Genomic DNA, 12,310 nt, shown 5'->3' on the forward strand with positions numbered 1-12,310 from the left:
GAAATGGCCACTTTTTCCACGCTGGAGAGTCCATAAAACTTCCTGGCCCAGCAGCTATTGGGGCTCATTGAATAATTCATCCCTCATTGCAAGCCCATAATGTCTATTCTCGGGCCTTTGTGGGGCTGTTTTCTCTTCTTTTCTCCTTGAATTATAAAAAGGTTGCCTTCCTTTGTTCACATCAAGCTGCTGCGGGCCGGAGCTTTGTCTGGGCCGAGCTAAAGTGTGAGTTTCAATGGACTCTCCCCGCTTTGTCTTCCAAGTTCATCTCCAAGTGTAGATTGTGTAGAGAAGGCCTTCTTTGTAAAAGCTGGAAAAGTTGTACAAATGTTTGACCAGCTCATTTGGGGCGTTTTGTCTCCTGGGCCTCGGTTGCCTGTGCTGCGAAGGAACTGCCGACCTGCCGTGCAGCCGCCTCCAGCAACAAGTAGCAAAGCGGTGCCACCCTCCCCACCCCTTCCTGACCCTCTCCCACCGCTCTGGGCTCCTTGCCCCGCTGCCTGCAGGGGCCTGCTGGGTTTGAAGTTGGCTAGTTTCTCGCCTTCCTTCCTCCCCCAGCACCTCTATTCTGTATCTAGACCTGGAAAAGAAGCCAGAGCGTCTTCTCAGAGACCAGGGCAGAAATGGACCCCTTTAAAAGGAGGGGCTTAGACTGTCTGTGTGAGGCCCCTGCTTTTAAGGGATGGAAGCAACAGCATATGTATCTCCCTGCTATGGGTTTTGGTGTCTTTTCTTGATTGTCTGCATGTGCCAGAGAATCTAGGCTTCTGCTTCTCCCTGAAACCAGCCATTTGGATTTGTAACACCTAAATCTAACTGTCCCTTCTAGGTTGTGTATAGATTTTGCATTGATTTCTAAAGCTGCTGTTCTGGAGGACCAGCAGTCTACCATGGAGTTGGACAGTGGAGGTCAAAGAAGGGCCCAGCTTCCCGAGTCACAATCCTACCCTGGATGCCATCTGGCTTGCTGAGAGCTGGGACCCAGCTGGTCCAAGTGGGTGACCACTCCAAGCCCACCTGAAGAGGTGCCTGCCCTTCTAGGGCAACTCAAAACTCAACTCAGCCCAACGAAGTTCCAGCCCGGGGGAGGGAACGCCAGCATGGGCTGGGACATCTGGGGGACAACCAACCCTTTGCGCCATCCCCAAGGCCAAAATTGTGGAGATGCAAAACTGCTGAGACTCATGCTGCAGTGAGCTCTTCCCAGTTCAGCCCCGAGGGGGTTGACTTTCTTTTCTCGGGGGGAGGGGAATAGCTTTAGGCTCTAAAGATGGCCCAAAGCAGGTGGAAGAGAAGCAGGCTGCACTTATGGCTCCAAAGGGGAGATTTTCTCTTGATGCTGACAAATCACAGCCAACAAGAAGGGGCTGGTCCGCACCTCTGGACGGAGAGAGGGTGCCAGCACTGCATGCCTAAGAACCCAGATCCTCTCGTTTGTAACCTAGAGCTTCAGCTTGTTTTACCTCCCAGACACACAGAGATCAAACCTCATCACATTTGAAAACCAATTTCAAGCAAAGAAAAAACAGCCAACTTACACATATATTTATAAGGCAGCCAATGTGGTGCAACTTTGGGGGCCCACTGCCCAAAATAGTTTTGAGTTTCTCTCTCTCTCCCGCCTCTCCTCTGATGTGGGAAACTTTGGAGACCCGGGCCTTTCCTGAGGACGCAAAAGTTCCTTTAATCTCTGGAGGCTCAGGGACTACCCCCAGACCCCCAGCCACTCAGGCTCCCAGTCCCCGACACCTGAGGGCAAGAGGGTCGCCCGGCACCTAAAGCGCCATTTGCAGTTCTAGACTCCGAGGGGCTGGGAGTGGTGTGGAAGAAAGATTTATAAAATAGAAAAACACAGAGCAGAGATTTTTGTTTTCATTGCAATGCGTCTCTGGGCTTTCACTTGAGGGCTCTTTGCCGGGTGCAGTGGGTATGAGCGAGGAAGCATCTTGACAGAGCCGAGGCTGGGCCGCCCTCAGGCCCCCAACATCAGAGCGGGGATGTCCGCGGAGGCGCGCGCAGGCCCTCAGCGCGCCACCCAGCGCGCCACCACTTACCTCGCTCGCTCAGGATGCCGTCGATGCTGTGTTTCGCCTTCTTCTCGCTCTCCTCTGCCTCTTTCCTCTCCAGGTCGGCCTCCTCCTCTTCGCCTTTCCCGAATTTACTCCTCAGGATGCGGCTGATGGAACTCACTGAAGACGGGAAGAGGAAGGGAGCGCGTTACACTGAGACGTGCCGGGCTGTTGGGGACGGAGCCTGCCAGTTCGCAGCCGGCCGGAGAACGGCTGCCCTGCACAGCTCGCTTCTGTCTCTCCCTGCATCTTGGGGCACCCTGGTCCTTCTAATACTCCCTCACCCTCCCACTCAGTAATCGGCACCTAGGAACAGGAAGACCGGAACCTGGGAAGCTCCAACCTCCAAGTTAGGGCCGGGAAAAGCCGTTTCTCTCCCTCTTTTCCCGGCAGGAAGCATTTCCTTCTTGACTCTATAGAAGGGGCTCTAGATATCCACTTAAGAGAATTTTCCCACCAGCTCTCCCTGCACCGCCCCCCCAAGGCCTTAGGCCCCGCAGTTCGTGTTAAGGAGGGAAGAACCACAGCGGACCCGTCCCCTGCAATTCAACTTTCTTTTGAGGCTATAAAGGGTTTAAATTTCAACTGCAGAATCGTTTCCTATTGTAAAAAGCAAAAGAAAATGCACTTTCCCCCATTTATTTTTTCCAGATTCCAGTCTGGTAAACAAATCCATGCTCTGAAATATCTCGTTCTCGCAGGGGGGAAAAGGGAGTTTCCTTTTAATTAAAAACAAACTCTGCCGCGCGCCCTCGCCCCTCTTCTCTCTCCGCCTCCCCCTGGCTGCCGGGGGCGCCGGATGGTCCCTGGGACTCTCGGGAAAAATCCTGGCCGTCGCCGAAGCCTCCCCTCCTTTGCGCACACGGCAAATTCTTAGCACACGGCAAATTGGCGCGGCCCAATCTCCCTTCGGTTGGGGTTACCAAAACATTTGTTTCTCTTTAAAAGGGAACATCAATATTAATACACGCTTGGCTTCGCCTTGCGTTTCCTGCCCAGCCTCCTCGACAGAAATTCTCTTCGGGAGCCTTCAGCGGCTGTCTCTCAACCCCAAGACAGGCAGCTCATCACTTTCTCCATAAAACGCCAAGAACGTCTGGTTCGTAAATATTTCAGGGCCCTTGGGAGGTGACGCCTCTCCATCGCCCAGATCGATCATTGGGGTGATTATGGCTCGGACGACCCGCCCGGGTAATAGCGACTGACGGCCGCGCCTCAGGAAGACGTTAATGGGCCTGGTACCTGAGGGCACGGTGTTTCGATCACAGACCGCGTCCTTGAGTAATTTGTCTCGAATTTCCCAGCTGAACATGCCTGGGTTCTCCCTTTTGTATTCCTCAATTTTCTTCTCCACGTCAGGCGTTGTCACCTGCTTTAAGAGAATAGGCAGGCAGGCGTTGGTACCCAGTACTCTGGGCCAGATGAAGCGGCCCCACCGCCTCCGGGCCTGGCCGGATGCTCCTTCCTACGCCCCCGGGAAGGTCCCCCTTGCAGCAAAGGGACCCCAACTCTCTGAGGCAGTTTACTTTGGAAAGGGGCAGACAGGAAATCATCCCACCCCCAAGCAGCCTGGGGACCCTTATCCTTCCCAGATAAGCTCGGAAATCCGAATAAATTAAGAAGCGTTGTAACATCTTGTGTGTAGAGGGGGGCGTACTTTTCTGATCCCTGGAAATAAAGAAAGGCAACTCCTTAAACAGAATCAACACGAAAACGAAAGTAAAAAAAAAAAAAAAAAAAACTTGAAAAAGGGCCAGAAGAATCAGGTTAGGTGTGCAACTTGTGACTCTTGAAGGAACACAAGATTTTAGCTAAAGTGAAGAGCAGAAGGGAACGCAAAAGGTGAGTATTTAGGTTTTAAAAAATTAGAGTGGCTAACAAATATGCATAATTTGAGAGACTGGCTCTTTTTTTTTTTTTTTCCGTAGAGTTTCTAGAGATTCTTAGAGAGGTTGTGAAGGAGGAGAGAAGTAGGGTGATTGAAAGTCTTCAATTTACCAGAACTCTGCTTTTGATTTTACCCTGTGGCAACTAGAAAATTATATTGCATTTTCCCCACATCTAGAAGAAAAGGCAGACACTATATAATCCCCTCCCACTTTGCCCAGGCCAGTGTGACTCTCTTTCCTTTTTTAAAGGGAAACAAAATAATTTGAGGATAGCACCAAACTGCTTTTTAAAGCATGGGCTCATTACAAAGAAAACAAATCACCATAGGTAGCTTTTGCCTCCTTGAAGATAACTTGGGGAGGAGATTGGGAATGGGAGTCGAGAGAGAAATTATCAGGAAACCAAAAGTGGCTCCTTAGATTAGTTTTGGAAAGGGCAGTGCAGGGGTGGGAGCTGGAAAGATCCTTGGGGAAGAAACCAGCAACAGGTGGGCACACACAGCTTGCACACTTTAAGTGTTTGCCTATTCAAATAATTTGATAAGGATTCCAGGATTGGGGGGTAAAAAAACAAACGCTGTATCTCCTTTGCAAAAAAGGCTAGAAGTTTCCTTTTAGCGTTTATCAAGGAGCGTCAGATCAGGCAGCATCTGAGTCCCCACCACCGCCACCACCACCACCGCCAACCCCAACACACACACACCTTCTCAGACTTGAAAAATAACTCCTCGGAAAGCCCCAGCTGGCAGTCGTTGCCCCCTGCCCCATCTTCCCTAACCCCGGAGGCAGGAGGCCAGGAGACCTCCGGGGCCGGCCCGCACGCTCACCTTGGGCTTGCTGCCGCCGATAGCACCGGGACGGATGGAGCCTGTCTCCTGGTACCTGCACAGGATCTTAGAGACGCAGCCGTGGGACACGCGCAACTGGCGGGAGATGACGCACGGCCGGATGCCGTGGTGGGCCATCTCCACGATCTTGTGGCGGATGTGGTTGGGGAGCGGTCTGCCGTTGATAAATACACCGCCGAGCTGGTTGACCCGGCCCTGGCCGAGGGGGGTGGACACTGGCAGCAGAAGGCGAAAAGAGAGGCAGGAGGAAAGTCATTTTAGGAGAACAGAGCACCGCAACCCCAAAGAGGAGCCCACCTGATTTCTCACTCTCCTGGCCAATCCGCAAGTTACAGCCTCAGCGCGGAAACTGCTAAACTGCTCGACATCCGGCTCCCAGCCCCACACCCTTTTTCAATCACATTTGTTCAAATTACTAAGCAATTCGGGGCGCATAATCTTGTGTGAAGGGAGAAACCGGGGCAAAATAACCCGCCCCAGAGACACTGTCTTCCCTTTCGGCCCAGGAAAGGTGGCAACTGGGGTGTTGGGGTGGGGGGAGACCCTGGGGCTGGTATAAAGGGTATCTTGCTCCAGAAACAGCCTCCTGGCAGGAAGATGTTCACCCAGGCGCTGGCCTTCTCAGCTCCGCTCTCACTAAACCCTGTGCAACTGGGGCCGGTCCTTTCGGAGGAACTTGGAGCTGACAGCCCTTGGGGTTTCTGGCTAAAACTGCGGCAGGCGAAGATCAAAGAGGGTCCTGAAAGGAGGCCACAGGTGGCAACGCGTGTCACCTGTTACACCTCGGGACAGAGGCGACAGCCGGGTCTGCTCGCAGGCCCCCTGGGCTCCGCTCATGCTCCGCATATTACATTCTACTCTGGACCGAGGGCCAAGGGCAGGAGCCGCGGGATCCCCGCTCGGGCGCCCCAACCTCACCAACTGTCTAGAAGGGCCAGGGCTTGCAAACCTTTCTGCCTCTCTGAGATTTCCAGAATCTTCAAACTGATTGAAAGGCAGTTTTCCAAACGGGTTACGGAAACTTCGACATGTCACTTGGGATTAATGGAACTCTAATTAATCAATTAATACTAAAAATTCCTATCACGATGCTGAGCGGCGTCAGCCACCACATCTTTGTATCCGCAAGAAAATTCTTCCGGAACTAACAAGAGTTTAGCAAATATGGACGCAGCCGGGAGAATTTTGAGAAGCCTTTGGGTGAACAAAATGTGGACAGCTTGCTTTCTGGTGCTCAGAAGCCGGGTCATCCCTTCTGCCCCACGGCGTTTCCAAAACAACAGGGAAAGTGGACCGGCCGGGGAGCAGGCCTGGCCTCTTGGCTCCGGGAGAAGTTGCGGAGAGAACGGCGCTCTGTCTGCAGAAGGAAAATCGAGTCGGGATCTCGCCCCGACTGATACCTCCTGGGGTGGAGGTGCCCAGCGCATGGGCTCCGTGGACGCGCCGAAGGAGCCTGTGGAGACCCCGGGTAGGGTGGAGCGGCCCGGCCCGGGCCCCGGGCTCCCGGCGGCGCTGAGGCCCTTCCTTACCTTCCAGCGGGAACCCGCTACGAGGGTAGTTCTGCCCCGGGCCCGGCCGCATCATCCGGGGCACAGCTCCGGCCAGCGTGGTCATCCTGGGGGCAGCTTCGCTTGGAAATTATATCCAGGTGAAAGCGAAATAGGCGAGCGCGGGCGCTGGTGACCCTCGGGTACTCCCCCGAGCGTGGAGAGCCCCTCCCCAAAAAGGCTGGAGAGAGAGGGAGGGACGCGGGGAGGGGGATTAGCTCGCTCCTAGTCCACAGAGAGGCTCGAGATGCAACCGGGGAATGGGGCGGGCAGGGAGGCCCCAGAGTCCAGGATCCCGAGCTCAGGGCGGAAAAGTTTGGTGCGAGCCTTGGGCGTGTGGCCCCGCGGCTGGGGGCGCTGGGGAGGGGGATCCGAGCGCCGCGACCAGCCAGGGAGGGGGGGGGTGGGGGCGGGAGCGCCGCAGGCCCGAGTCTCCTCCCGTCGTGACACCGAGTGCGGGGATCCAGGCTCGGGAGCATTTATTAGTTCTTTCATCCAAAGCTTGGTCAGGAGCCCTGAGCTGCGATTGGCCGACGGGGAGACCGTCCCGGGTGGCGGAGACACGCGCTGATTGGGCGACAGCGACCACTTTCTCTTCCCATCCACGGCGGTGCCGAGGCCTCCGCGGGCCCCGAGAGGGACCCGCGCAGGGCCCTATCCCCGGGAGAGAAGGATAGACCGGTGGAAACTCAGAAAACCGGAAGGAGATGGCAGCTGCAGAGAGTGGAGAGGGGTCCCTATCTCTGTCTCTGTCCCTATCTATATGTGTCTCTCTCTCCCTCCTTGACTTTCCATTTCTCTGTCTCTTTGTTTCTGTCTCTCTCTGTGTATCTCTGTGTCTTTCTCTGTCTCTGATTCTATTCATCTCATTCTATCTCTGTGTGTCTCTCTAGGTCTCTGTATTTCTACCTGTGGGGCGCTCTCTCTGTTTCTCTCCTTCATTTTTCTTGGCTTACTGCCACTGGAGGGGGCGCAATTTCAATAAGAAAACATTAGAAGCCCTCGGACAGGTTTAGCCTTCCTTCCTCTGGTCCATGCCCCTTGGCCTAGGCTTGTTGTGGGGGTCTTCCTGGCGGGGTTCTTCCCAGGAGGAGTCCAGGGTGTGCTGATAAGTTCTTTTATCTTCTCTGTCTGGGGACTGGGGTGGTGTGCAGCTTAGGGAGTCCTGCCGAGGCTCCAGGACTCACTAGTCGAGGGCTGGGGAGAGGAGGAGGTAGAAAACTGTCTTCTCTTCTTGATTGAAAAACTCACTCTGGGAAGCCCCAGCTCTAAATCTCGACGTGTGCGTAACGTAGGCAGAGATGCGTCTATACGTTAAAGTTTTGCCCGGCTGCAGCGTTTGTTCTCAGGAATTTATTATGGTATTCAGACTAAACTGCTGGAAAAATAAAAGGAGCAAAGTCTTGGCTAGGAGCTGAAGTGTCCCCAGCAGGATATGACGCCAGGAGTGTTGTAAAGACTGTCTGTCCTTAGAGAAGGTACCATTGTGCATAGCCTTTTATTTATAACTTGGTAAGTGCCAGCGAACTCGCCTCCTTTACACCCCCAGTGCCAGCCCCGCGCTCTGTGCTCCGCTTTATTCGCTCAAGTCTATTCAGGGACTGTCACTCCGGGGCTGTGAGGTATTCAGGGCCTTAATCAATCAAAAGGATGAGAATCGGGCAGGTTTTTCCCTTTGAAATAAAGGAAACAATGACTTCTGGGCTTCAAGTTCCCCCTTCCCCTTTTACGATTTTTGAATTTTTCCTACACTGGAGTTCTCCACCCCTCTCTCTCGGTCCCCCCCTTCCCCCAACTTCTTTGACAGTTTTTACGCGACTCGGGCCCCCAACCCCAGTTCCCCACCCCCTAATTAAGGAAAACTCAGAAGGCAAGATAGGGGGGAGCGATATAGCTGCTCCACTGTCTGCGAGTTGGCTCTTTAAAAATCCACTCAAAGGGGAAAAAGCAGGCAGGTTTCTGCTAGGCCCAACGTCAAAAGGCTTGGTTGACCCTGGGAGCATCCAAGACAGGCCTCTGGAGACACCCGAAAAAGTCTGAACAGCCCCTCACCCACCCATGGGGGGAGTGCCCCGTGTGCATTCATAGTAGAGAGAGACACTGCTTATAATAAGCCCTGTTTAACCTGGTTTTACACAAAATGACTCAATTTGTCAAGGGGGAAACTTTCTCATTTCCTTTTTGGGGGCCACCAAAATGTGTCCTTGCTTCCCAAGCCACTTCTCAGAGATTGCATCACATCACGGGAGCTAGTTTTCCAAGTTCTCTCTCCAAAAGTTTGAGTGGAGCAGACAGAGCATTCTCGACGGTCCGCGGTAATTGTTAGGCGAGCGAGGTACCCAAACGATTTCAGGAAGGCAAATGCAGACTCAACCGGAAGCCCAAAGGAGCCCCGCGACCCGCGGTGAGCGGTTAAAGAAGGCCAGGGAGGAGTCTCATTTGTGTTTGAGCCGAGGGCGCGTCTCCAAGCCCTCCCCGCGGCGGCCCGGCGCTCTGCTGCCGGGTGTCCTCTCCCGAGAGCCAGCAGATCCGAGAAGGGACGCGCTTGCTGCACGTTCCTGCTCCCGGGTTGCGCGTCCTCGCGAAAGCCGCAGAGCTGGGAGGACCTGTGAATGGAGGTACTGCCGGTGGAATTGGATCTCGAGTGCCCATGAGTGCCGGGCCAGGATGCGCATCCATAAACCTACCACCGCTTCTATAAAAATGTACAAATGGAGGCCAAGAGGGTGTGTGTGGGTTGGGGGCCTGCAGCTCGAGGGTGTCTCCGCCTCTGCCCTGCGGGAGCGCTCTGAGGTTTATATGTGGCCAGAAGACTAGCTCGTCCCTTCTGCACTCGGGCAGCGCCCAGAGGACCTGGAGACCCAGGGCGGGGTGGGAGGACACCCTCAGGCGCCCAGCAGCCGGGCCAGTGGGGCTGCGGGGCCACTTCCAAAGACCTAGGGAGTCCAAACTCCCTGAGGTCGGTATCCCTGAAGTGCGACCCGGGAGGGCCAGGACTGCAATGTTGGCTGCGGCTCCCGGGCTGGTGGCAACCACTCCCAGCCAGGCCAGACCAGGCCTAAAGCCCGGGTTGGGGCACAGCCGGCCGTGTGCAACAGGTGGGGTGGTTCCGGATTTCCCAGACTATTTTCGAAGAGCGCACCCCGGTTCTACCCTTCAGCCACTCCTTCCCTGTCTCCGAAGCTCGGGCCTCCTCTTACTTCTTTCTGTGTCTGTCCGGAAGCCGAAGCCACCACCGCCCCCCACTCCTTGGAGCGGGAAGGGCGTCTCCCCCAGGCCCCTTCCCCTGCCCGGAGTCTGTGGACCGCAGAGTCCCCATGCCAACTCTGGCGGCGATACAGGCGCTAATTGGCTAAGGAATGATCCCGCAGTGGGGCTTGGAAGGCGAGCGCCGGCGCCCTGCAGCCCTGAACCCAGGTTCGGGAGTCAGTACCATTTCCCTAGACTGACAAATTACCCAGAAAGCAGCCAGAAATCTCTACGACGGTTCTTTGAACCAACATGTTGTCCGCCAGCACTGTCTGTGCACGTGCAAAATGAAACGGGGAGCCTTGAGGACAAGAGAAAGACAATTTGACCAAAAAGAGCAAAGTAACTTGCTGGTTGCCGCCTCTGACCCCAGGTTCAGAGGCGCTTCAGATGACATAGACACCCGGCTGCCTGTCCAAGCCTGGAGGGAACATGCCCGTTCACTTGAAGGCGGTCCCTCCCTACTGATTTGGGCGCGTGGATACGCAGTCCAGTCGCGGTGAGGGGTGTCTGCTTGAGCCGCAGGACACCCTTCGGCGTGCAGCTACCGCACTTGTGGACCCCAGGCATAAGCGTTTCACGACCCACGGACTTCTTGTGGTCTGTGAGAGAGAACCTCATATCTAGCCGGACACAGGCCTTAAGAGGAAATTAAGATCTATGTAAAATGGTGTCCCTGACCTAGTGGGGCAGGAGGGTGACGTCTGCCACCAGGCCTTTTTTGCTCCATCTGGAGGGCTCGGCTCTGGGAGACTGGCAGCCCCGCGGGGATGCGCCTGGCCGCCTGCCCCGTCCCCGGTACCGCTCTCAGGATGCAGTCCGAGGTTTGAGCAAACGCCACCCAACCCTCAGCCCGCAGAAAGGCTTTCCTGCGTTCACCGGGAGGAAATCAACCGGCCAGGTCTCTGACCACGCGCTTCTTGCCTGGATACGAAGATACTGGATTGGTGCATGCTCCAGTTAAACCCGCGGCGGGTCGCAGCGCCTGGCGTAGCCACCGTCACTAGGCCCCCCGCAGTTGTTTGTCAAAAGCTTTGGCGCCACTATTCTCCCGCATTGGAAAACCAGTCGGAATGAGGTCGGATTCAGGGACTGAATGGGGATCTGGGCGCTGCACTGAAAAGTGCTGTGGGCCAGCCCCAGTGGTTTTGCCCCTGCCGTGCCCCTGCAGCCGAGAGAGCCGGCGAGAATGTGTGAGTGGGTTCTCAATAAAGAATGTATGGTTTGTGGGAAGAAAAAGAAAGAAGGAAAAAGAAAGGAGGGGAAGAAGAGAAATGCAAAAGAAAAAATGTTTGAAAGGCAGGGAGAGAGGGAGAGGATGAAATCTCATGGGGATTTGTCTTCTACAGACGTTCATGTGGTGCTGCAAAAATTATTTTTAAGTAAATAAGGAAGACAAGATGCCAGAGCCCGATTCTCCAGGGGAAAAAGCGTCTCATAAAAAAATTAGAGTAAGTCCCCTCTAATCTTTAAAAAATGTTCTGCCCAACTCGGTAAGAGTCCACTGGGAGATTAGACGTTTAGAAGAGAAATCCAGCAACTGCTCTGCTGAAGTGTGTGTGCGGTGCGAGTATGGGGGGTGGGTGGGGGGCAGAGATAGAGGAATCTGGGGGGACGGGCTGGCATTGGGGGCAGCTTGGGCCTTGGGGAAGAGAGGAAGTGCGGAGGCCAGGCGGGGCATCTGAGGGGAGGGGGATGGGTTTCGAAAGCAGAGTCGAGGAGCATGGATAGGAGTACTGGGGGGAAGCAGGACTTCTGTTGGGTGTCCTTGACGTCTGGAGCAAAAAGGAAACCAAATAACCACTCCAGGAACTCCTGCCTCGGGTGTTTGGGGGCGCCTCTGGACACAAAGAGCCCAGACTGTGGGTTCCACTCCTGGGGCGGCGGGGAGAGCGAGTTGAGCGGGAACGTGGAGGAACCTAACAAGTCTTGCGCCTGGATCAGGCCAGGTCTCTCTGACTCCACGCGGTCCCGGTACCTGAGCCCGCGCGGTGAGCCACCGCTGCTTCTCGGCCTGAATCCCTTCTCCCCGAAGTGAATTTCAGACGGAGGGCTGGGAGGCGGGTGACATGAAAAGCAAGAAAAGAGAGATCCAGGAGAAGAATATTCAAACCCGGCGTCTCTAGCGGAGCCTGGACGCGCGCCACATTGAGGTCACAGGAGCCTAAGGCAGCAGTGCTGTGCCTGAGCCCAGGATCCGCAGTCCCCAGGTACTAAGACAGCGCAGCCCGGTCAGCCGAGTAAACGCAACAGGTGCGGGGAGGCGGAGGAGGCCCGGTCTCCGCCCGCTGAGCCTGCGCGATTCGCCCGGAGCCGGAGGAGCGAGGGCCCGGGCCCGGCACAGGGGGGAGTTCTCAAGAGTGTTGCGCTCGCCCGGCCTCTGGGCCACCCCGCCCCCGTCGGAGTGAGGAGGGGCCCCACCCGACCTGGGATGTATCCTCTTCTGACCCCACAAGCCTTTCAAAGGGAGGAAGAGGAGGAGGAGGAGAAAAGGAGAAAGAGAGAGAAAGAGGAGAGAGGAAAAGGAGGAGGAAGAGGAGGACGAGGAGGGAGAAAGGAAGGAAGGCAGAAAGGAAGAGAGAAAAGAAAGGAAGGAAGGAAGGAAGGAAGGAAGGAAGGAAGGAAGGAAGAAAGAAAGAAAGAAAGAAAGAAAGAAAGAAAGAAAGAAAGAAAGAAAGAAAGAAAGAAAGAAAGAAATGAAGGAGAAA

The 12,310-nt window shown here is 55.1% G+C and overlaps 1 protein-coding gene across 3 annotated transcripts in view; it reads right to left on the reverse strand.

The window, feature by feature from the left end:
* PAX3 (paired box 3) overlaps positions 1-6,810 on the reverse strand; it is a 92,515-nt gene extending 85,705 nt beyond the window's left edge. For 2 of the 3 annotated variants that reach the window (XM_008514381.2, XM_008514384.2), the window contains exons 1-4: positions 6,336-6,810; positions 4,786-5,021; positions 3,312-3,441; positions 2,055-2,189 (exon numbers count right to left, since the gene is read on the reverse strand). In XM_008514381.2, coding sequence (XP_008512603.1) covers positions 2,055-2,189; positions 3,312-3,441; positions 4,786-5,021; positions 6,336-6,420 — 586 coding nt within the window. In that variant the 5' untranslated portion in view covers positions 6,421-6,810. The remainder of the gene's footprint in view (positions 1-2,054; positions 2,190-3,311; positions 3,442-4,785; positions 5,022-6,335) is intronic. The other variant, XM_008514383.2, reaches the window with a different exon arrangement.
* Positions 6,811-12,310: the final 5,500 nt, after the last annotated feature.

Source organism: Equus przewalskii, chromosome 5 (assembly GCF_037783145.1).
Source record: "Equus przewalskii isolate Varuska chromosome 5, EquPr2, whole genome shotgun sequence".
Classification (NCBI taxonomy): domain Eukaryota; kingdom Metazoa; phylum Chordata; class Mammalia; order Perissodactyla; family Equidae; genus Equus; species Equus przewalskii.